The sequence below is a fragment of the Stegodyphus dumicola genome, chromosome 2, assembly GCF_044657685.1.
Source record: "Stegodyphus dumicola isolate Sdum_Otavi_A_Nest chromosome 2, ASM4465768v1".
In the NCBI taxonomy this organism is placed as follows: domain Eukaryota; kingdom Metazoa; phylum Arthropoda; class Arachnida; order Araneae; family Eresidae; genus Stegodyphus; species Stegodyphus dumicola.
The window spans coordinates 144,498,518-144,523,060 of record NC_140769.1 but is presented as its reverse complement, the minus strand read 5'-3'; the positions used below and the strand labels follow the sequence as shown (position 1 = coordinate 144,523,060).

The 24,543-nt window shown below is 31.9% G+C and overlaps 1 protein-coding gene across 4 annotated transcripts in view; it reads left to right on the top strand.

Moving 5' to 3' along the window:
• Positions 1-24,543, top strand: part of Cont (Contactin) — a 157,637-nt gene that overhangs the window by 44,207 nt on the left and 88,887 nt on the right. For all 4 annotated transcript variants that reach the window (XM_085811179.1, XM_085811180.1, XM_085811182.1 and 1 more), the window contains 3 exons: positions 4,470-4,659; positions 9,436-9,528; positions 12,671-12,871. In XM_085811179.1, the coding sequence (XP_085667305.1) occupies positions 4,470-4,659; positions 9,436-9,528; positions 12,671-12,871 (484 nt within the window). The remainder of the gene's footprint in view (positions 1-4,469; positions 4,660-9,435; positions 9,529-12,670; positions 12,872-24,543) is intronic.

Below are 24,543 nucleotides of genomic sequence, written 5' to 3'. Positions count from 1 at the left end.
AACAGTTGTCTACAATCAGGACTATTTTTTAATCATCAGGCAAACCAACCGAATTCAAATGTTGCCGAGACTCGGATATAAAATTATTTTCAAACCAATCATTCATTAATGCTTGTGTCATCCGTGCTCTTTTATTTGCACAATATGTAACCGGGAAAGTTGTTACACCATTAAATGCTCGAGGTCGTGCATGTTTTCTGATTATGAAAAGTTTGTACTTGTGCGTTCCTGAGCATTTATACATGCTAAAGTTGTTAGTCTCACTTTGTAATCTTTGACACCAGTTGGAGCTTTTCTGTAGTGGTTGCCAAGGTATTTTGCAGTACATATTGCCAGAAAAGACCAGTTTCATCAGCACTGTAAATTTGTTCTGGGGATAATTGTTCACTAGTTATGAGTTCAATGAATTCATCTGAAAATTGTTCAGCAGCTTCAGTATTAGCTGAAGCTTTTTCACCTGAAATTTTAAATTGTCTTATTACATGGTGATTTTTAAATTTGGTTAACCAACCTGTTGAATATGTGCACTCAGTGTTTAAGTTCATTTCTTCATGAAATATTTTGGCTTGAGCCATTAGCATTGGACCTGTCAATGGCACGCCCTCACTGCGATGCTGTTTGAGTCATTCAATCACCACTTTGTCATGATCATCACTTTTAGCATAACGAACGCGTTTTCTGTTATTCGTTGCGAGTGGGGTGTCGGAATCCACAAAATATTCAAAAAGTTCCTTCTTTTTTTTTCTTATGTCATATACAGTTGACTTTAGAATGCCTTACTCCTTGCATAATTTTGAGACGGATATACCTTTATCCATTCTTTGCAGCAATTCCACTTTTTGCTTAATGGACATCTAAACATGCTTTCACTTTGTAGATCCTTTGGCAGCTCCAGAATTGGAAACTCTTTTTGACATAATCAAATGTTCAAACTTAATTTTTATAAAATTGCTGTAATGATAATGGTCTGTGAAAAATAATAAGCTGGATCAAATTAGAAGATTAAGGAGCAGCACAGTCAACTATATTAGTTGAAATGCCTTAGAATCAGTAAAGATAATTTTAGCCTAGCTTAATAGCGTCCATTATACATTATTGCCTGTGTATCACAAGATTGGCGACAAAAACCAAGTTGTTCTGCTAAATTTTGTTTTGCTGCTATTGCGTACTGAATTAAGTCTGAATTGTATTAGTTTAGTTATTTACTGTACCTACGTTTATTTCTTGCACATGCTTAAAACTAATCTGAGTCCTGAATAAATAAATTCCCACATATACTTACGGCTACTTATTTAAAGCCGGCATTAGATACCATCTGGTGCAGTATCTGCAGGTCCTAAATTCTGCTACAAAGCGCCTTCCTAAGTTCTAAATTGTTGGCCGTGCCTAACTTTGGATCCGAGTGCTTTCCCTAAATTATAATAAAAAGTCTCATCCCTTAATTTTGCCGCTCGGTGCTTCCCCAAATTCCAAAAATTTCTTCTCTAAATTCTGCCATTGCTTCTGGGTTTATGGTGAATAATATATCAGTTATTCTTAATTAAAATAGCACTAAATGCAATCTTTTGCCCTATGAATTTCATTAACAAAATATATTTTTAGCATATGAAAAGAAATTTCTGTTGAATTTTTCCTTGTCAACATTTCTTAGACCATTTAAAATCTATAAAACATAATGTTAGCGTAAAAGGTTGCCATACTCTTGTTATTCAATTACTAATATAAAAAAGTTTAGACATCACTGCATGAGTTATTACTGAAGCTGTCATAAATTGATAAACATGCAGTGATGAAAGCAAAATATAATAAAAAATGACTCACCAGGTCGGCGTCAGGGATATAAAATAGGTGGATGTTTCCGTTTGAGATGTATGCCAAGCAGGTACTCAGCTACAGAGCCAAATTATAAATCTCACAAATTTATGCTTACATGATTGTTTTTCCATAACGAAGTATTTTATTTAGTGGCTAAGTGAAACTAAGAATCGTAATTTTTAAGTGAAAATCTACACGTGTTTTATTATGGAAGGAAAAATCAAATGTGCATGCGTAAAGCATACAAAAAAAAAAAAAAAAAAAAAGCAAAAAATAAAAAAGTTATGGCATTGAGGTCCGGATTTTAGATCATTCCGGATTTTGGACTTTGTACTGTATCAGCTTGAAAGAATAAAATCTTGTGCATGTTGTTCTTTCAGATCTTCAAGTCGTTTCTAGTTTCTGATAAACCATGGCTTATTGTTAATGGCTATTAAAACCTTATTCTAAAAAACCATTAGTTTTCCCCCTGTCAGTTTTTAAAAATTTTAACGTATACAGGCATGACATAGAAAAGTACAGGTCTTATTAGGGTGAGGTATAAAATTCTTTTGGCATGAAGCTCTAATTTGGATTTTCTCGTGATGAAACTATATATAACTATAAAGGTAAACTAGCTTTGTTTAGCACATCGATCACTTGTTCTTTAAAATTCAGCTGGCCATCTAATATGATGCCTAAATATTTAGTTGAATTTACTATTGGGAATAATTGATTATCCATTCATATATTTAGGTTAACTGGACAATTTTTTCTTATCTTGATTTTCTATATTTTGTACTAGTGTGCTACAATATTGCTCCCACCTGGCAAGTTCTACATTTCATATAAGACTTAATTTGAGCATACTGAGAGGTTATTCCATTGTTGCAAGTTTATAAATCGTTTTTTTTTATGCCAGAATTTATCAAATGCCTTTTCCCTATTAAGGAAACAGGCAGCTACACATTGGTTTTTGGTATGTGTTTCAGTGATGTTTTCCACAACATATGGGATTTGTATAGTGGTATTTAGGACCTTCCTGAAGCCAGATTAATTTTTTATGATGTTATTTTTGATGAGGTGATCATTCAACCTTTGGTGAATTATCCTAAGATCTTCCCTAAACAGGAAGCTTATAGGTCTATAACTTGTGGGAAGATTTGTATATCACCAGATTTTAAGAAGGTGATTATGACAGCTTGCTTCCACCGGAAAGTCTGAAGTATGTATTAATTATGATGGTAACAATGATAACAGATTTCCTTGGAGCTGTAATGGCTTTATGAGAGATTTGCTTTCTCTGTGTTTAAATTTTTAATGATGTTATTTACTTCATTGGGCATTGTATGCTGTAAAATTTCAGTAGAATTCTTATGCATTAAGGAGATTAATTCATTGTTTATTTCTTATTTCATCTTCATGAGCTTTATCATTTGTCTTGTTAGGTTTGAAGGTTTCTTCTAGAGTTTTGGCAAAAACCTCCACAATTTTTCTTTCTCTGATTGAGTGATGATGATACCCTATATAAGTGCGCTGATATGGTTAGGGTGCTCTCAGATCATAAGGATCTTACAGTTTTCCGTGCTATTTCCTTTTCAAATGACATATTATCTAAAAGTGATCCCCAGTTTTCATTTCTGTAGTCACGAATTAGATCACTTATTTCTCTGACTGAGTCTTCTTTTGATATTAGAATATCTGCTGAGCTTCCAGTGTTTTCTTTACCTGATTTTTGTGGCGGATTTTTTCAAGAATGTTAGCTGGTAAAAAGCTTGTGCTAAAGCGTTATGGGGAAAATATGCGAGTGAGTACCGTTCCTTTTAAGCCATTCTTAAAATTTTAAAATAACCCTGTGCGTGCAAGTAAATATCCTAGATAGTAAGTTAAATCTCAGTAAGGAGGAGAAGATGAGCTTTGGTTTTCATTTCTAAAAAGCCTGCTGTTGTTTATTGGTTTTAAAAAATTTCAATTCTGTAAAACCTGCTGTTGCTTATTAATTAAAAAATTCATTTTTTTTCCGAGGTTAACAAAGAATTTGTTTCATAACCTCGAGAAAAAAAAAGAAATGGACTGTTGCATGCTGTTTGTTTGTGGAGATCTCTGCAATAACTGCACTTGATGAGCAGGAAAATATTAACAATTTATTACAAAAATCAACAGCAGTTATTAAAATAAACATCTAAACATGGAAATAAGGCAAAGATTCTCCGTAACTCACAAGATTACCAGTATCACTCACAGAGCAAACTATAAAGCTCAATTCTGAGTTCACAGTTCATTCATTTACCTCTTTGAACTCAGCTCACTGCATGGCTCAATGCAGCCATTTGTGTAGAATTGCCCAGTCTATTGGAAGCTTCCAAAAAAACTTCTTTAAAATTACCAAATTGGTGAACATCAACAAGTGCCTCAAATTTAGTGACAAAAATCATTGCCAAGACCCATCAAGAGTGTTTTTGCATATATCAATGGTTTCTAATTCATTAGTAATAGGCCGAGAAATTTAGTATTATCAGTCATGTTTTGTAAGTGCTAAAACACGATTTTTTGAGGTAATGAAATAAAATAATCAGATTTTGATATTAGAACCTACAGAAGGAAAATTTGTAGCATTTATGCATTATAGCAATATATATTGTTTATTACATTTTGCATGTGTCTATTTTTTGCAGGAAGAGTTTAAAAATGATGAGCTTGTCAGTCATCTTGTTGACCCCCTAACTGATTCCCGATATACGCAGACTGATGGGACTTTAATCATAAGTAATCCTCAGCAGAATATGGATCGTGGCAATTATCACTGTTCTGCTGAAAACAAATATGGAGTTATTATTAGTAAGACTGTTCAACTAAGTTTTGGGTGTAAGTATCTTCTGACCTCTTCCCCCTTTCCTTTTATTTATTTATTTATTATTTTTTTTACTTCCTTGTATGAAGTATTGTTATCACGAAAAATTCCAGGTACTATATTTAAACGAAAATATCCATTTGGACTGATATTGAATTATCGATGTTTTTGCCTGGCATCTGTACTTAAGGTCTTTTCCCCTAAATGAATTATAAAACTGATTTAAAATGGATTCAGAAGAGATTTTTTTCATGGTATCTGTATGTACATATCTCGCATAACTCAAAAACGTGTAGCTTCAGATCATTGAAATGTTTTATATAGGATTGCTATAATGCACATCCCTTTTTGGTTGCAATTGGCTGTGGTATATAAATATATATGTAAGATAAAAAAATGTGAAAGCAAACTTCTAAATTTAGTTCACTATAACCTCTTTTAGTTTTATTTAATTTGTGGACCTCTTCTCTCTGTCCTAAAAATAGCGCTGTAAGTCTAAACTGCGTCATTCAAATTAATTATGCAGTCTTATGTAATCCTTGATGCAAATGCCTCTTGACAAACCACCAAATTGTAAACCAAAACTAAAAACTGAAACTTTTGACTCCCTCCTTTCTTTCTATGAACTGATGCGTCACTTTTGCTTGTGCTTTCCTCTTGGCCAGACGCCTTTCAGCAATCATGTATGTGCTGCTACATTCACTTCTATGACAATAATATCAATATTGTTAATGTTCTTTTATAGGCATGAATGATTGCCAAGTGAATGGTGACCACAAAATGGGAATTTAAATAAATAAAAGGAATTTAATCCAGCTCGACTGCTGCTTCTTCAAAATGAATGGATGCTCTAAGAATCAAGTATCTATGCAATTAGTAAATTCTACGCATCTACATCTCAGTCTTCGTATTTCAATACCTCCAAAATTATTCTGTCATTACATTCTTTGGCCAGTTCTAATTATGAAGAAATCTGCATGGGTTTGTTATTCTGTGTTTACAGTGAATCATGGGAAAAGTCCTGTTTCATCAGAAATTTTAATGCAGGTTTGCACCGCATTCACGATCAAATCATTCATGTTGTGTCATCCAACCAGTTTCATTACATATATATATATATACGCTGCCCTCTGAAAGTTAAGGAACAGCATGTATTTTATGGAAGGAACATAGAAACCAGAAATTTAGAGGGCATGTTTACTAAACAGTTCTAATGTACATAGAATGTTTCTAAAGTTAACACAAACATGAATTAACAACAAAAAATTGCGTTCTTGGCAGAGAAATCCAGTCTTGGAGAAACAGTATATGACAGCTTTTTCAGGAAAAATGTGGTGGTAACATTACAAAAATGGTTTCTAATAAGGAATATGTCCAGCCCTAGCTGCAATACATTGGTGGCAGTGATGTTCAATGCTGTCAGTTAAGTTGTTGGTCAGTGAAATGGGAAGCAATGACCGACATGGAGTAATTCTTGTTCAAGCTCATCTAATGAACTTGGAGGAGGACTTAAAGCAGCAACCTGTCTCCCAATGTAGTCCCAAAGATGCTCTATCAGATTCAGATTTGGGAGTTGAGCTGACCATTCCATCCTCTCCGTACCGTGACCCTCAAGATATTCTTCAGCAACCCGAGCTCGGGGCGGTTGACCATTGTCGTCCATCAGAAGAAATCCAGGACATATGGACAGACATATTGATCAAGGATCTCATCTTGATATCTCACACTGGTCAAAGTTCTTCCATGGCACACGTGCAGGTCAGTGAGACCACCGAGAGAGATTCCAGCCCAAACCATTATTCCACCACCTCTGTAACTGTGTCTTTCCACAATGTGGGGTTGGTTGTAACTGGTGTGTTGTTCCCTCCAGATCAGCTAATGACTTGAATCACTCTCCAATGTGAACCTGGACTCATCTGTGAAGAGAACAGATGCCCATTGTTGACTGGTCCAGGAGATGTGTTCTCTTCCCCAACATAAACAGGCACCTCTGTGTCCTCAGGTCAAGGGGTCATAAACAATTGGTGGTCTTGCATACAGACCTGTATTTTGCAGGCATCTGCGCTCTGTAGTAGCTAAAATTCTTATTCCTGTTGCTTCTAAATGATCTACGAGGCACAGTAATGTTACTCTTCCTTCGTGCTGAAAGAGCTAAATAACGGTCTTCTGCAGGTGTTGTAACTCTAGCTCTGCCTAGAACATGTCCTCTAGACACAGAATCCTCAGATTCAAACTGATTCTGTAGTTGGTGGGCCACACTACAAGAGATTTGAGACGTTTAGCAGCATCAGCTTGTGACATTCCCATTTCCATCCATTTGATCGCCCGCCACATCAATGAATTGGGCAAACGACTTCTCCTGGCCATTGATACACTCTCCTGGATTTTGTCCATGAAACTGTAATCACAACTGAAGATCAACACTCATGGACAAAAATTATAAATTTTGCATTTTTTTCTCCAACTTCTGTGTAAGTATTCATTTGTATAAAATAAAAGTGGTAGCTTTTGTTTTTGCATATATCTTCTTAAACTTACTGTCATGTATATGAACTGTGAATTTAAATGTTATTGACATTTTTGTGATGGTGAGCTTTGAAAAACATGCTGTTCTTTAACTTTTGGAGAGCAGTGTATTATGTTATCTGTTGTAGTGATTTGAACAGAATACAAATTTTTAGAAGAAAAATTTTCAGAGGATAATATTACTCAGTGCATCTGATGTAAATACATAATTTATGCTTTTAAAAAAGATTGCAAATAATTATAACTTTTTAATTAATTAATTAGGTTCATATTAGGTTAAAATATTAAAATTGTGATGATGGTTATAGTAAATTGAATATAGCACAGACAAATTAATGGATATGATTTTGGTAAACATTTAAAAAAAGGTGTGAAACACTTTGTTGTTTCAAATGACCAGGTACTTGCAACTTAATATATTAGTCAGGAATGGTCAATATCCATAGGTTCTTTAGCCATCTCTTTACTGAGAATGGTGCCCAGGATGCAGATATATATATGATACAGGGTGCAAACATATATATATGTAAGATAAAAAATATATAAGTAAAAATAATAATTTAAACTAATTCCCCCTTTCTGTTCTAAAAATCGTAATAACTTTTCTGGAGTACATCATTTGTAGATCATTTCATCTTGCATGGCCTGCGCAACGCTGATGATGTAACTCTTGGGAACTGAAACTTTTGCAGCCTAAAGCAAAACTATTTTCTTAACAGCATGCCATATTGGATAAATGCACCACTTTCAGCTTAAACCTCTGTGCTGCTTGGTCACTGTTTCATTGTCCTTGCTTCCTATTGCAATACTATAAAAAATATAAATGTTCTTGAATAGGCACGACTGGAGTGCCAAGTTAACTGTGGCCACAAATGTCCATTGGAAATAAGAATGGAATTAAAAACCATCTCGACTGCCAGGTTTCTTAGATAGTATGAACTCAACATATTAGCATACTTATGCAATCAGATTTCTTCCTCTTTAATATAGATCAATTATCTATGCTAAAAAGCATTGCTATGCTTCTATGTCTCAGTGTTCTTACATCAGTGCTTCCAAAATTGTGCTTTCATTACATATACATATACATATATATATATATATTTCAAAAGAATCGTTTTGTAATTATATATATATATGTATGGGGGTGTGTAATAATAGCAAGAAAAAGGCAGAACACTGTTGATGCACGCATAGATCCGTATTTAAGAGGAAGAATTCTGATTGCGTAATATGTTGAGTTCATAATATCTAAGAAACGTGGTGAGGTGATTTTTATTCCATTTTTATTTCCAATTGACATATGTGGCCACAGTTTGCTTGGCACTCTAGTCCTGTCTATTCAAGAACATTTACATTTTGGATATTATTGCAATAGCAAGCAAGACAGCGAAATTACATCCTAGCAGGGCAGAGAGCGAAGCTGAAGTGCTTAGGTATCGTATATGGAGGCACACGAAGAGAAAGGTTTTGGTTTGAGTTTACAGTTCCTAATTATTACGTCATCAGCACTCCGCAGGCCATGCAAAAAGGAATGATTTAGAAATGATGCAATTATGATTTTTAGAACTGAGAGGAAGAATTAGAGTTTACCGTTAGTTTAAATTATAATTTTGATTCACAGATTTTTTATCTTACATATATGTGTAATTTAGAAGGCTGATGTAGGAATACCAAGATGTTTCCAAATTGAAGAGGAAGAATTCTGATTGCGTACAATGCTTATTCATAATGAATAGAAAACTGGCAGCCGAGGCAGATTAAATCTTCATTTTATTTTCAGTAAACATGTTGTGGTCAAAAACAACCTGGCACATTACTTTTGCATATTTCCAGAATATTTATATTTTTTATACTATTGCGATAGGAAGAGAGCATAGCGAAGCATCCAAGCAGCACAGAAGTCGAAGCTAAAAGTATAGGCAGGAAAGGCTTCAGTTCTCAAGAGTTCATGTTTTGAATAAGCTGCGTCAGCAGCATTACGCAAGCTTTGTGGCATAGATTAATCTAGAAATGGCACAATCCAGAAATGTTATTATTATTTTTAGAATAAAGAAGAAGTAACCAAATTAAAAAAGAGAAATTAAAAGGCTATCACTAAATTAAATCATAAAGCTGATTTAGATATTTTTTATCTTGCATATGTATATATATATATATATAGAGAGAGAGAGAGAGAGAGAAATAGATGTGTGTGTTTCTTATTTTTCCTCATTATGTTTTGGTTATTCATTTAATTAAATCTGTGATGCAATTTTTTTTAGATATTGGAGAATTCAATAAGAAGCGCTCCCCAGATCATGGCAAAGAAAATTGGGGAAAATCTGTTTCCTGTGACCCTCCTCAACATTATCCAAGTAAAACTATTTGTGTTTAATCCTTGCCATCCAATATTTGATTTTCAGGTATTGGCGTATTAACTGGTATCTGTCAATATTCTGTCTACATTTTTAGGAATACAATGTATTTCAGCATGAACATATAAATAAATCAGATTTAAAAAAAATTCATAGGTATTATTTAGTAATCAAGTTTAAAACTGTATCAAACAGATTGTTAGTCTATGCTACGTGTCTCTGCTTTCATATGAAATCAGATAAATGAGAAGATGACTTCCTGTGAATTAATCCCTGGTTCTTATTCTAACATTTTTGTCAGTTGTAAATGTTACATTGCCATTGATGCATTTCATTATGTACAGTTTTATTGCATAAGGATTCCAATAATCCTAATTTTTTGGCCAAAGTGTACCTTGGAATTAATTTTCTTTTTCTGATTTCTTTCTTTTTTGAAGTATATATGCAGACCAGTTGTCATTATACTGCTTATAATAATATGTTTCATTCTGCATATTTACATGTTTATCATGGGGATTATTTATCCACCTGAATGATTGCTTGGTATTTATGTATGGTGATATCTTCTTAATCCTTTGTTGTATTATTTATTATTGTGAAATGCCCATAAACAATATAGAAAATTAAAGCTCTCCAACCGTGCCATTAAAAAAATAACTCTCAATTTAAAATTATTTTCCCCATGAAATTTTAGAACGTAATTGTAGGACAATATTTTTACTCAGAAGTTTATGTAACCTTTTATTGTAGTATTGATGCAGTGGTACAATTTACATATTTTTATTCATGAGACTTTTAACAGTGACCATAACAGTTAGTCAGAAGTTTTAGTGTACTAGCTGAGGCTATGTTAACCAAATTTTAATAACTGAAGATTTGTAATTTGTTTGCAATTAATCATGTATTTTATGCTGTATAGCTTATTTTTGCACCTTAAAATAATCAACCAAACAACTGACTATCCACTCCTAGAGGACATGTAACTGCATTAAGGACAAAAAGAAATTCACGTAGAGAAACATAAACATATACCTCAAATCTGTGACTGAATTCCAGTCTGTGATTGAATTCAAGGAATTTGTGAAATCTGTGACTGAATTCAAGGAATCTGCGAAATCTGTGACTGCTTAATCTATGAATGCATAGCAAATTAAAAGGGCGGTTTTTTCATTCTATCCTTATGCACATAAGGTTAAAAGATAGACTATATTTATGACATGTTTTGACTGAAGAAGTGATAAAAAATATATTTGTTAATGACTGCCAAATTTTGAACTCCTGCTGAAAGATTTGTTTACGTGATAGCTAATAAGAAGAGGTTATTAAAAACAGTGCTTGTAGAAATTTTTTTGGTAAAAGGGGAAAACAGAGAAAAGAAAAGTAGAGAAACATCAATAAATAAAAAATTTGATATCTAGCCCCCTTTTTAAACTGCTAGTAGTATTTCTAATAGTATTCCAGTTGCACATGTGCAGGATGTCATGACAGAATTAGCATAGGGAAAAAATATAGGAAAAATCTTCCTATTTAATTTTTCGTTAAGAGTATGTTTATTTATTTATTCTTTTATTTAAAAGCATAACAATTGCATTGAAAGTAATTTTGCAAAACCATAAAAATTACATTGAAAGTAATTTTGCTGATGGTACTATTATTTTTTTTCCATCATAAAATATTTGTTATGCTTTTGCAAAAGATTTCTGTATTTCCTCAAAATGTTGTCATCTCATTTGTAACTTTTTCACTTTATTATGTTCTTCCTTTCAGTTGACATTATTATTATTATTATTTTATGTCTAATTGTATTTGAAAAGTATAATAGTATTTTGTTCAACAAATCTTGGTAAAGTAATTCTTAAGGCATGTATATTTTTGGGTAGTTATTTGTGTGCAAACAATCTATAGTTAATGGGGGGGGGGAAACCCTCTGAAAAACATTGCATATGATCTTGCATTGCATATATTTAAATGATCTAATATGCACAACCCTTGGTCGCAAGGTGAGCAGATTATTGAAATTCTACCCTAACAGCTAAATGATAAATTGATGATCATCTTAATATAAGGTATCAATATGTTATTACCTTGTAACCCTATTGAAAACAACATTTTCTCCATCTGCCTGATAATTGATCAAGAGGCATTCAAAACCAAGACTAATGAAAATCTGCTCAAAGCTTTGGCATACAAAACTATGAATTCTTGCTACCTGAAAGAAGAATGGTTGCGAGTGTAAACTTCCAGAATGGGTGATCTCACTAACTCCAGTGCAGGTGTTCATTATGAGTTATTTTTTTTACATGCACCCATTGGCCCATATGCTACTGCTCTTAATGGGAAAATTGCAGCCATGCTACAACTACAGACTCTTCTGGGGCATTTTTCAAAGGTAGTCTTTTTATCAGATTCCAGAGCCACCCTTCAAACTGTTGACTTGCAGAGGGATTCCCACTCTTCACTTGTCGATTGCTGTTTTGAGTTCATGGTAATGAGACTGCTGATTTCTTGCTAAGAAGGGAGCTTCTGACCTTCAAACATCACAGCCTGTTCTTCCCTACAACTTCATTAAGTCAATTGTTAGGCAAGCCTTCAGTGACTCCTTTTTCTAAGAATTCATAGAGAGAAATAGAAATAAATTGTGGTTTAGACAGATTCTTTAAGTACCTGAATAACCTAGAAAGAAATCTGTCACCTTGTTCCGTATTATATCTGGTCATGACTGCCTTCATAAGCACCTTCAATGCATCAATGTCACTCCTGACTGTCTACACACTTTGACTGTCTTTGCCCCTTATGCAGTCTTAAGGAAATGTGGACTTACCACATCTCCACAAAATGTCCTGCCCTTCGTCATATTTTGGTGTGGGAATGCTACTGAGTGGCAAGGAATGCTGAGTTTATAGATATATTGATGTCAGTTTTCTTGTCTTTGTTTTCTATTTTATTTGATGCTCAGCAGTGTCTCATAATGTGCCATCAGAATTTTTTTAAAAAAAATTAATTGTCATTGTGACATCAGAAATTAACGTGACATCAGAAATTTTTTTAAAAAAGGAAAAAAAATTACAATAAGCATTCAGTCAGTGGATGCAATAGAGTTAATATATTACATTCAGATCTTTTATATAACTTTTTTTTTTAGGAGTGAATTATTATTGGTCTAGAAATAATTTTCCTAATTTTGTTGAAGAAGACCAGCGAGTATTTGTATCTTATGATGGAAATATTTATTTTTCATCACTGGAAAAAGTGGATGCTGCACGTTATTCGTGTAGCGTACAGAGTATCATTTCTCCTTCAGGCCGTAATGGACCATTTTTTGAATTATATGTTGAGCCAGCATGTAAGTTATTTTTTTATATATTGTAATTGATAATACTTTGAATCTGATGTTGAAGTGATACATGGTTTAGTATAATGCAGTTTCATATTTTTGATTAATATAACTGGTAATTACGGTCAACTCGATTTGGGGAAAGAAGTTCTTGATCCCATCTGATTTCTTATAGAAATAGCATTATTTTATAGAGTTGTAGCAAACTTTTCAAATTCTTTCCCACTATTCATGTAGCTTTCAATTGAAAAATTATGAATTCTTAAATTTATCTTATGTAAGATATTTGAATAATGAAAAACACCTGTAAATTACTGTTCTTTGCTCTTTCTCCTCACCTTTCTCTGTTCTCAACAAAAGTCTATGCAAATGCCATTCAGTTCTTGGAAAATGAGGACACACAATAAATATACCTTCAGGTGGTTGTCTAAAACTGCATGCAGGCCAAATGCATAAACTGAAAGCAGCTGGCAGGCTAGAATTTTTTTTTGATATAAAACAAAAAAATTTTATTACCAAAGTGAAAAATATTTTAATTAAATTTTATTTAAAATTTGCTTATTAAATATGTGTCAAATATACATAAACAACAGTAATAATATTGCAAAGGAAAAAATTCAGATTTATATTTATTTTGTATCTGAAATCTAAAGTTTGATACCTGTAAGACATTTTTGTTGATTATACCTTATAATTCAAGTATACTGACAGGTAAATATTTAATTCTTAGGTTGACATTTCCTTCACATAATTTTAACATCTTCAATTAAATCAGCTTAATTTACTTTAAACTAAAACAAATTATGAAAACATTTTAAGTTTTCAAACATCGTTTATTTAGTGGGACATAATATTCTGACAGAATTCTTTTACATTTTTCTATCAATATTATGCATATGTTTATATGCAGTGTAGGGAATAAGATGCCTGTAGATTTTATTTCTTTAAATACAGTACAAAGTCTTTAATACAGACCTCAAAGCTACAAACTATCTGCGCATCTGCATAATACGTTTACGCATGCGCGTTTAATATATAATGGATGGTATAAGCTAGGCTAAAATTATCTAATTATCTATTTCAGTTAATGTTGCAGATTGCATTGTTCCATAATCTTCTGATTGGATCAGGCTTATTATTTTTTGCAGACTGTTAGAGCAATTTTATAAAACGTAAGCTTGAACTTTCGATTATGTCAAAAAGAGTTTCTGATTCTGGAGTTGTCAAAGGATTTACAAAGCAAAAGCATGTTTCAATGTCCATCAAACAAAAAGTGGAATTGTGGCAAAAAATGGATAAAAGCATATCCTTAATTTCTCTAATCATTCCGAAATCTGTTTATCAAATTCATGCTGCTCTGTGGGAAGGGGGGGGACTTTGCGGCGCACAATGAACTGGAAGTTGATCTGTCAGCACTATCGTCATCTTCAGGGCAGATGTTTTTATTTTATTCGACTTATAATTCCTTACTAAATGTAGTATTTCATTTCGATGTACTCTGTCTTTGATATGATTTAAATCAAATTCCTCGTCATTATAAATATCACGAATACACATCAAATAGTTTTCTGGTTGCAATTTTCTAATTTCGACTATGCATAATGTATGCTTTATGCATGCACGCATTAAAAGAAATAAGTAAACAAATAAATATTAAGTTTTTTTTAAATTTTTTTTGGGTAAATTTTAATACTTTTTAGATCATAATTGCTCTTTATTTCATAAATTACTGTTTCATATTTTTAATTTTATAATTTCTGCATGCCATCTGACCAGATTTAAGTTGATGATCTGTAATCTGGAAAAACCCCTAATCCAGAATCGTCGAAGTCCCGACAAGTCCGGATTAAAGACTTTGTACTGTGTTAAATTAAAAAATGTTCAGCTTACTGTGAAAATGGAATGTAATGTTTTATGTGATTGCTATAGAGTGAGTTGTCTCATAATAAAACTTCCTTTGTGCCTTAATGAGTTAAGAGTTCCTCATGTTATTGTGTAAAATTTGCAAAGCTATGCTAAATAATTTCTTGGAGACAATTATAAATGTAACAAGGTATGTTGTTTTGACCCAGTCCAAACTATTAACTGACAAATAGAATAGATTTTGTGTTTTAATTGCTCTCTAAATTCTTTGCTCCTGATAAACAGGGCGTGTACTCGTTTGCCCTTAAAATTGATAGTCTTATTGTGTAAAATTTGCAAAGCTATGCTAAATAATTTCTTGGAGACAACTATAAATATAACAAGGTATGTTGTTTTGACCTAGTCCAAACTATTAACTGACAAATGGAATATATTTTGTGTTATAATTGCTGTCTAAATTCTTTGCTTCTGATAAACAGGGCATGTACCTGTTTGCCCTCAAAATTGATAGAGACTTAACTAAAATCTATGCCAAACACAAGGTTGTTGCTTTGCCTAATTTTATATTCTCAGAAGTCTAGATGTTGATAATAGTCACAGAAAAATTGATATCCTAGCTGAATTAGAATTCCTTGTAAGCTAGAATACTGAAGAACTGTGTAGTGATTATTTGCTGAGTTCTTGTAAGTGACAAGTCTAAAAAAGGATTAAATTACCCTTTATACCAACTCAAAATAAATGAACAGATGACCCCTTCTCAATTATACAGTAAACCTCCACTTGAGCTTTAACTCAAGGTAGAAGATATAGAACTAATCCAATACTAACTAATATTAATCAGCCGAAGCTTCACAGAATTAATTAATTGAGTTGGCCCTTACTTAAAATCACCGGCATTTGCTATCAGCGACGTAACAGTACGGTCTATATGACAGAAAGCACAGACCAACAGTAACAATGTGGCCAAAAGACAGAACATGCTTTCCTACAGAAGTGACCCAGACTTCTGTTTAAATGCTTGTTTCTGCATCATTTGCATAAATCATGAACCAGAAAACTCATTCTGCTAGGGAAACGTAAGTGGAAAATGAGAATGTATAGAAAAGGCTTGTTAAAAAAAAAAAAAAAAAAAAAAAAAAATTTAGAAAATTACAAACCTTCAACTTTACTCAATCAGTTCATTTTTTAATATCTCTATGAATGTTTATTAAACATAAAGGTATGAAACTGTTTTTTTTTTTTTTTTTTTTGTTCATTAAAATATGCTTGAATAATTGGAAATTAAATACTGGGATATGTAAGGATTTTATTATTATGGAATCTTATTACCATTTGTTCTGAAATAGTTTTGAAAAAATGCTCTGCCTTATTTTGAAAAACTTTAATTGGAAATATATGTCATTCTAATCTGATTACTTATTTACAATGGCTGGCATTTAGTAAAAGTTTATTAAATCATGTAATCGCTTATTAATGATAGCTACATACGCTAAAGTTATCTAACAAATTAGTGATAATGACTAAGATACTGTAAAGTTTTAACATAGCTTTCATTTCTTACTCTTTTTTCAAAAGTTTTATAAAAATTTCTAATTCTAACTAAATTCACCTTACTTTGATAATATATTGCAAAATCTATATTTTATGCACAAACATTTGGCAGACATTCAAGTTAGCATTTGAATCCATGCTGTTTAGTAATGTATCAAAGCAAGTTCTTTTCTTTTCAAAATATGTATTTTTTGGATACATTTCAGAGTTTTCTAACTCAGGAATTTGGCAATTTTAAAGTAAATTTGTCTGCAAAAATTTGGATTCAGTGGGATTCATGTACTTTATCTCATTCTTTTAACAAACATAATTGTGTAATGATAGCTTTAAAATAATGGTAATATACTAAAAGTAACCTCTTTTAGAAAAGTAAAACACTTTAAACTCTTTTTGTCATGTTTTCAACAATTCAAGCAATAGAATGAATGTTACAAAAAATAGTTTCCAAGTGATTATTTTTTATCAAAAACAATATGCTTGCAGTAAACATTGTATGTTTCTATTAACCCTCTGAGCGTTATGACCAGGTTTAGGCGGTCAAAACGGCCTACCTTGAAAGCGTTACCGACGGTTCTAGGTGGTCACTGGAAAAGTGTTTGAAAGCGTTACTGATGGTTCTAGGCGGTCAGTGGTGAAGACCTCAAAAGCGCTATGACCGCCTTAAAACGACTGTGCAGATGTCTCTGCGCCCCCTTATTTCTGGAACCCTGGAAAACTCAAAATGACAACTCTCAGTAGGAGTTTAAGAGGGTTGTTCTTCGTTATAGACCTCTACGTTTTATCGCCAAGAAAGTGTTTAGACATACGACAAACTGACGCGAACATTCTTCACTAAATAAATAAGCAGCATGTAAAAATTTTCCAATACTACCTTTAAACAAATAAAATTTTCATAAAATATCCTTTAGATTTCAAACTAAATGCTCAGAAATATGCAAAATGCTTGTGAATTCAATTAAAAAGTAGCATTTCAAAATATTTGTATTATTTAAATAAATTTACTTATGATTATGTAGATCCATAAAACCAGCAAGTTAAAAACTTTCAGTTAATTCGCACGAACCGAATAGTACTGCATTCAGTTAACCTGAATTACATGCAATTGCGTATAAAAAATAACATTACTTAAGCAGTAAGTCAGATAAAAATTAGAAAATCAATAGTCTATTTTAATAAGTTATAATAAGCGTATTCTTGATAGGGGTTTATAAAACACAAACTACTTTAATAGTAAACATAATAATAGCGAATCAATTATTCTTTTTGGAACAATACTCATCGCTTATACTGGTTTGCTGAAGTTTTGTTGTAATGCATTTTAAATCATCCAATGCTTTTAATGTACATCGATATGAATGTGATTTTTATTAGAAATAATTTCAATAAGTTTGATTTTCTTGTGTGCTCATTCTTTACTAATATATATTACTTTGCTCAACGCAATGAAACTACAAGCAGCAACGAAGAGCTGAGTTAAAATTTCCATATTTTGTTACATAAATTATTAAAATTCTGTACAGTGTAACAACTGAGTTTCCGAAATGTAACCCGCAACTTTTCTAGGAGTTACAATTTTGAATTAAAAAAACAGCAGTAATTAAATAATAAAAACGAAATACTAATAAGAAAAAAAGCACGAAAGTTTTTTTTATGTTTATTTAGTTTATTTTATTGTTTTTGGATATATATTGTTGGCGAATGGTGAAGTTGTCATTGGCAAATGACACATAATAAAGATAACAAAGAAGAATGATCTGTATTATTTATTATTTAAAATACATATAAATTTCCTCTAAAATAGTATCAGTCTTAGACTGAATGTTGTCTAGACAGTTGCAATGATATTTTAACTTGATTAACATATCAAATACAGTTTCCTTTTCGATAACTTCGTCAGCAATCTGAAGAACCTTTTCGACTCATTAGATGATTTTGAATAAAACTTGGATTAGTCCAATTTAAAAAATATTTAGAATTACCGAAATAATAAAAGCTAACCTTATTTTAATTTCTTTATCAAATACTGCATTCTTTAGTCAGCGAGAACTGATCATAAAATCTAAGCCTTATGCCCAAGATTCATAGGTCTAAGCAGTAAAAAAAGCTTGTCCCTCTGGAGAAAATCGGCACATATTATGGGAAAGATTTTGCAAGACATCTATATTTTAGACAAACATGACTTTTTAAATTTAATCTCATGTATTAGAGATCAAGTATTTTACCATAACTTTGTTTTCACATACGCAGATGATCGCCGTGTTTTCAACTTCCATAGCTTAAATTAAAGAAATACACATAGCAACTTCAACCATGAACATTTGACTTAAGAGAAATTTTTTTTGACATGCTATGCGAAGGAATGACTAAATATTGATTGATTTTACATTTATGTTAAATGACAATGATTAAAAAAGAATAGCTGTAGATGTGTAAAAACCTGTACATGTAACCTTCTGTATTTCTAAAGGAAAGCTTAAAATGGTTCACAATAACGGATGGCTTTCATCTTTCAGTAAAGTCATCGTAGGTACATTCAGTTTTCGCGGTTTTAAAGAACTGCAGCAATTCATATTTGTCGCTTAAGAGTAATTACACCCCTGGGGGACTGCTTTACTTAGAGAACGGAAAAACAAGTTTTTAAACATACTCATACAAAAGATTTACCTTTTCTCACAACATAAATGGCAGATGTGATAATTTGAACACATGCTTTCAATCAGTTGCTTCCTCCTAACAAATGTTCCTAGCAAAGTCTTGTACTGTTTTAAATATGCTGTGTTTGAGCATTGTGAATGCTTACATTCATTATTTTTAATTTGAAACAATATTAAGTTGTAAATACTGGTTAAAATGGCTTAAAATAAATTGATACATTATACGAAAGTTTGTAAAAATGAAAACTGGAGTCACTTCCTTTCACATAATTTCTGACTAGCTCTTCCAAAATATTTTAAAGCTTACTTTACAATATACTAGAAAAGTCTACATTTTGGGAAATTCATATGCTATTTTTAGTTAGTAGTTTTAATATTATAATGCATAGAGGCACTTAAAAAAAGAACAAAAATAATTTTTCCTTTATAATATGTCCTTAAAGGGTTTCCAATGAAAGCATAGATAACTAAGTAGTAACATTAATAACATTATATCAATTAATTTACTAACCGAATATGATAAAAATTTCAAATTCGAAATCCAATCTTACTGAGTACTTTTCTCAGAAAGAAAAATATCTTCAAAAAATATATGCTGTTAATACATTTTTGGATAACTTCCTGAGAGGAATTCATTGATAATACAGTCAAAAGTCGTTAATTCGTACACCTATAATCCAGACCTCAAAGCTAAAATCTTTCTGCGCATGCGCTGCATTGATGCATGTGCATAGGCGTTTTACTCATGCGCGCAAGACATTTACGACTGCGCATATGCGTCTGCGCAAGTGCAGAATACGTTTTCGCGCGCATGTTTAATATATAACGGATGGTATAAGCTAAAATTATCTAATGATCTATTTTAGTTAATGTTGATGATTGCGTTGTTCCTTAATCTTCAAATTGGATCCGGCTTATTATTTTTTGCAGACTGTAAGAGCAATTTTCTAAAAGTAAGCTTTAACTTTCGATTATGTCAAATAGAATTTCCGATGCTGAAGCTCCCAAAGGATCTAGAAAACGAAAGTATGTTTCGATGTCCATCAAACAAAAAACGAATTGCTACAAAAAATGGATAAAGGCATATTCTTTGTTTATCTAACCATTCCGAAATCTGTTTATCAATTTCACGCTGCTCTGCGCGGGGGGGGGGGGGGGACTTCGTGGCGTGCAATGAACTGGAAGTTGATTTGTCAACACTATCGTTATTGTCAGGGCAGATGTTTTTATTTTATTCGGCTTATAATTCCTTACTAAATGTAGTATTTAATTTCGATGTACTCCGTCTTTGATATGATTTAAATCAAATTCCTCGTCATTATAAATATCACGAATACAAATCAAATAGTTTTCTGGTTGCAATTTTCTAATTTCGGCTATGCGTAAGGTATGCTTTACGCATCCGCGCGTTGAAAGAAATGTTTAATAAATTAAACAAATAAATATTAGGCTTCTTTTTTGGTAAATTTTGATATCCTTTAGATCATAATTGCTCATTATTTTATAAATTACGGTTTCATATTTTTAATTTTATAATTTTTGCATGCCATCTTACCAGATTTAAACTGATGATCTATAATCCGGAAAAATCGATAATCCGGAATCGCCGAAGTCCCGACGAGTCCGGATTAAAGACTTTTGACTGTAATAATATATAGACTCCATTAGGTGCTTAAAGCCATGAAACAGGTAAACTCAGCAACGCACTCAGCAGGCTCACAGTCATGGCTGGTTCGTTTTTTTAAATACAGGAAAGCTATGAAGACTATCTACCTAAGAGGAGGGATGCCTTCATGGAGTATATTCTGAAGAAAGCTAGCGTATTACATATGAGGAAAACCACGAAAACCAACCATGCAGTCACCCCGTTCGCCTGAGATCGAACTCAAACCAGGCCTAACTGCCAGTATTCAGATGTCTTAACTGTTCAGGTCTTCGTGGAGGATATTCTGAAGAAAGCTAATGTATTACATATGAGGAAAACCACGAAAACCAACCATGCAGTCAGCCCATTCGCCTGAGATCGAACTCAAACCAGGCCGACCTGCCAGTATTCAGATGTCTTAACTGTTCGGCATATTGATGATGCCTTGAACACAATCATGAATCTTCAAACTTATTCAGCTGGACATGCTGTTAATTCAATATATTCTCCTCTCTTAAAGACTGAAATTCGAATCATAGATCTTTCAGTTTACTAATTGGACCTGCTACTACTTGCACCACCACAGGACGCAAGGCAAAAACGTGTAAGTCTTTATAAATGTACCAGCACAACAGCATTATATGATTTGTTGGACATCTTAACTTCGAAAATTATATGGAATGTATTTCCAAATGGATATTATGTTCGATTACTTTTTAACGTGTTGATTCTAACCTGATCATCACCTTTTCAATCCAAAAAAATTTCGTATTATATCTAGATGCTATATAAATCATTTTATCTACATACACTAAGTTACGAAATTTAACTTTTACATTAGTCCTACAGCAAGAAATTTAAAAATAGAAAGTGTTCTTCAACTGCAAAGCAGTTGTATGAATATAATAAGTTTCAGAAACTGTATTTACTGTGATTTAATTCTTTAAAATTTTAATATTTATAACAAAGATTTCAGGAAGCGTCTTGGCATTGAAATAATAGAATACTAATCCTGAATTCTTAAAAAGTCCTCCAACGAAGGCATCCCTACTTTTAGGCACATAGCTATAGAATGCTTTACATTAGTCAAATAAGCCAAAGCATACTGTTGCTGTAAAATAAAAATATTGTATTTTTCTTACATGATTTCGACTGCAAACGTTATATTTGTTAATACGGAAAGATTTCATTTTTGTGTTAAATTCTGAATGCTTGAATTTTTATAATACACAGAAACAGAGATAACAAAAAAATAAAAAAATATTCATAATTTACTAGGATATATAAACAATATAATCATTATTAAATAGATTTTTAACAAGAATATTTTGGAAAAAATAAATGATTAATGTATATTTTACGTCGTACTTCCTCAAAAGCTTGTTTGTTTTAATTGAAAACTATGAAACATTTCTTGAATCATCTGACTAAAGAAGTGGAATGCTGTCATGGAAGATTCTGAAAGGAAACTTGGCTTATAATTGTATTTCACACAGAGAAATCCTAAAAAGTTCCTATGTAGCCAGGCTGTACTACTATAAATAACGAATGCGCACCATTTTGCATCAGAAGAAGCTCATCTCTCCTCCTGTGCTATCCATCTCGGTGCTGCTTGATCTATCTTTCCTTTGTCAGAAATAGTAATGATGCATAAAGTTTAACTTAGTCATACTTGGTTTAAACTACTATTGAATATGTGATTTAGAGAATTTCATCTGAAGTAAAGCATGATCTACGGTAAAAATTGAATTAAAGCTATGGAATAAAGATGTACCATTAAAAGCTAAATCAACTTGCCTCTTCATTTGGATTAGCTTTACCACTCTGCAAAAACCATGCCTGAACTTTGATGCCGAAATATCTTAATAATAGTTACTTATTTAATAATAGTTACTTATTTTAGAAATAATACATGAATAAACAGTTATTAACAATAAAAACAATAAATAATATAAGAATAAAAATAAAAGAAAAAACAATAAAAAATAAATTTTATTGAATTTAACAACATTTTTATGACACTGTATGTCACAATATTTACAAAGTTTTCAGTAATTATTCAAAATGCAAAAGAGATACACAGGCTACACATAATTGACAAAATAAAAACCTTTAATGCTTTAGTTTTTTTTTTATATGTGTGAATTTTGCATTCTGCATTCTTTTTTACTGTTTTTAATTACAGTACTAATCTTAAGGTTATTGTGTTTTATTATTATATATTTGTATGTCAACACCACCAAAATTACTTGAATTTATTTCATTTACAGGTTGTCTATTTAGATGGTCTTTAAAATTATCTATGTATGATTTTGATATAAAGTACAACAAAGGAACCATTAATGTTGAAGCTGACATGCTTTCTAGAAATTCCATTTGTCAGTATTTAAGATTGCAAGTTAATTTATTATCATTAGAAGAAATAAAATACCAAAATTTAAACAATGTATGTGATCCTAAATATAAGAAAATGAATGATGTGTTAACTACAGTCAAAAGTCATTAATTCGGACACCCATAACCCGGAATGATCTATAATTCGGACCTCAAAGCTACAAACTCTCTGCGCATGCGTCGCGTTGACGCATTCGCGTTTAATGTATAACGGATGGTATAAGCTAAGCTAAAATTATCTAATTCAGTTAATGTTGCAGATTGCATTGTTCCTTAATCTTCGAATTGGATCCGGCTTATTATTTTTTGCAGACTGTTAGAGCAATTTTATAAAAGTAAGCTTGAACTTTCAATTATGTCAAATAGAATTTCCGATATATATTTACTAATATGTAAAGGATCTACAAAGCGAAAGTATGTTTCGAAGTCCATTAAACAAAAAGCGGAATTGCTGCAAAGAAATGGATAAAGGCATATCCTTTGTTTCTCTAACCATTCCAAAATCTGTTTATCAATTTCACGCTGCTCTGCGGTGGGTGGGGGGAAACGCTGCGGCGCACAATGAATTGGAAGTTGATCTGTCAGCACTATCCTTATCTTCAGGGCAGATGTTTTTATTTTATTTGGCTTATAATTGCTTACTAAATGAATTATTTCATCTTGATGTACTCCGTCTTTGATATGATTTAAATCAAATTCCTTGTCATTATAATTTGCTTCCGATAGTGAAGAAAGTGACACAGAGGTTATTGAAAACGAAAAATTTTTGATTGACAAATTAGTTGGTATTCTCGGCACAGCAATTATAGGACTTGAACAGCGGAACTTTGTAACTGAGGAAGAAATTATGTTTGTTTATAGAATTAAAGAGAAAGTATTATCACATAAAACAAAGCAACTTGAATAACTTACATTGAAAGAAATGTTTAATAAAGTAAACAAATAAATATTAAGTTTTTTTTTTTTTGTAAATTTTGATACCCTTTAGATCATAATTGTTCTTTATTTCATAAATTACGGTTTCATATTTTTAATTTTATAATTTCTGCATGCCATCTTACCAGATTTAAACTGATGATCTATAATCCGGAAAAATCGATAATCCGGAATCGCCAAAGTCCCGATGAGTCCGGATTAACGACTTTTGACTGTATTAAAAAACAACGGCTGTTTAAAATTGTAATTCCAATGTCTCTTCGTACTAAAGTACTTGAAAAAGCACATCTAGAATTTGGTCATATTGGTGTGTCCTGTATGCTATATTCATTATCTCCAGTATTATTGGTCAGGAATTGTTCAAAATGTTAGAAATTATTGTAAGCATTGTCAAGTATATCAGTTTAATAAGAAAAGTAAACAAAAGAAATTTGGTTTAATGCAAAACTTACCTTCAGTCAGTGAACCTTTTGAAATATTATCTACTGATACTGTTGGAGGTTTAAATTATTTTAATTCTACCAAAAAGTATATTCACATAATTATTGATCATGCCACCAGATATATTTGGACTTTTCCTTCTAAAAGTGTAACTACTGGTACTTACATAAATTGCTTAAAACAAAATTTTCAAATTC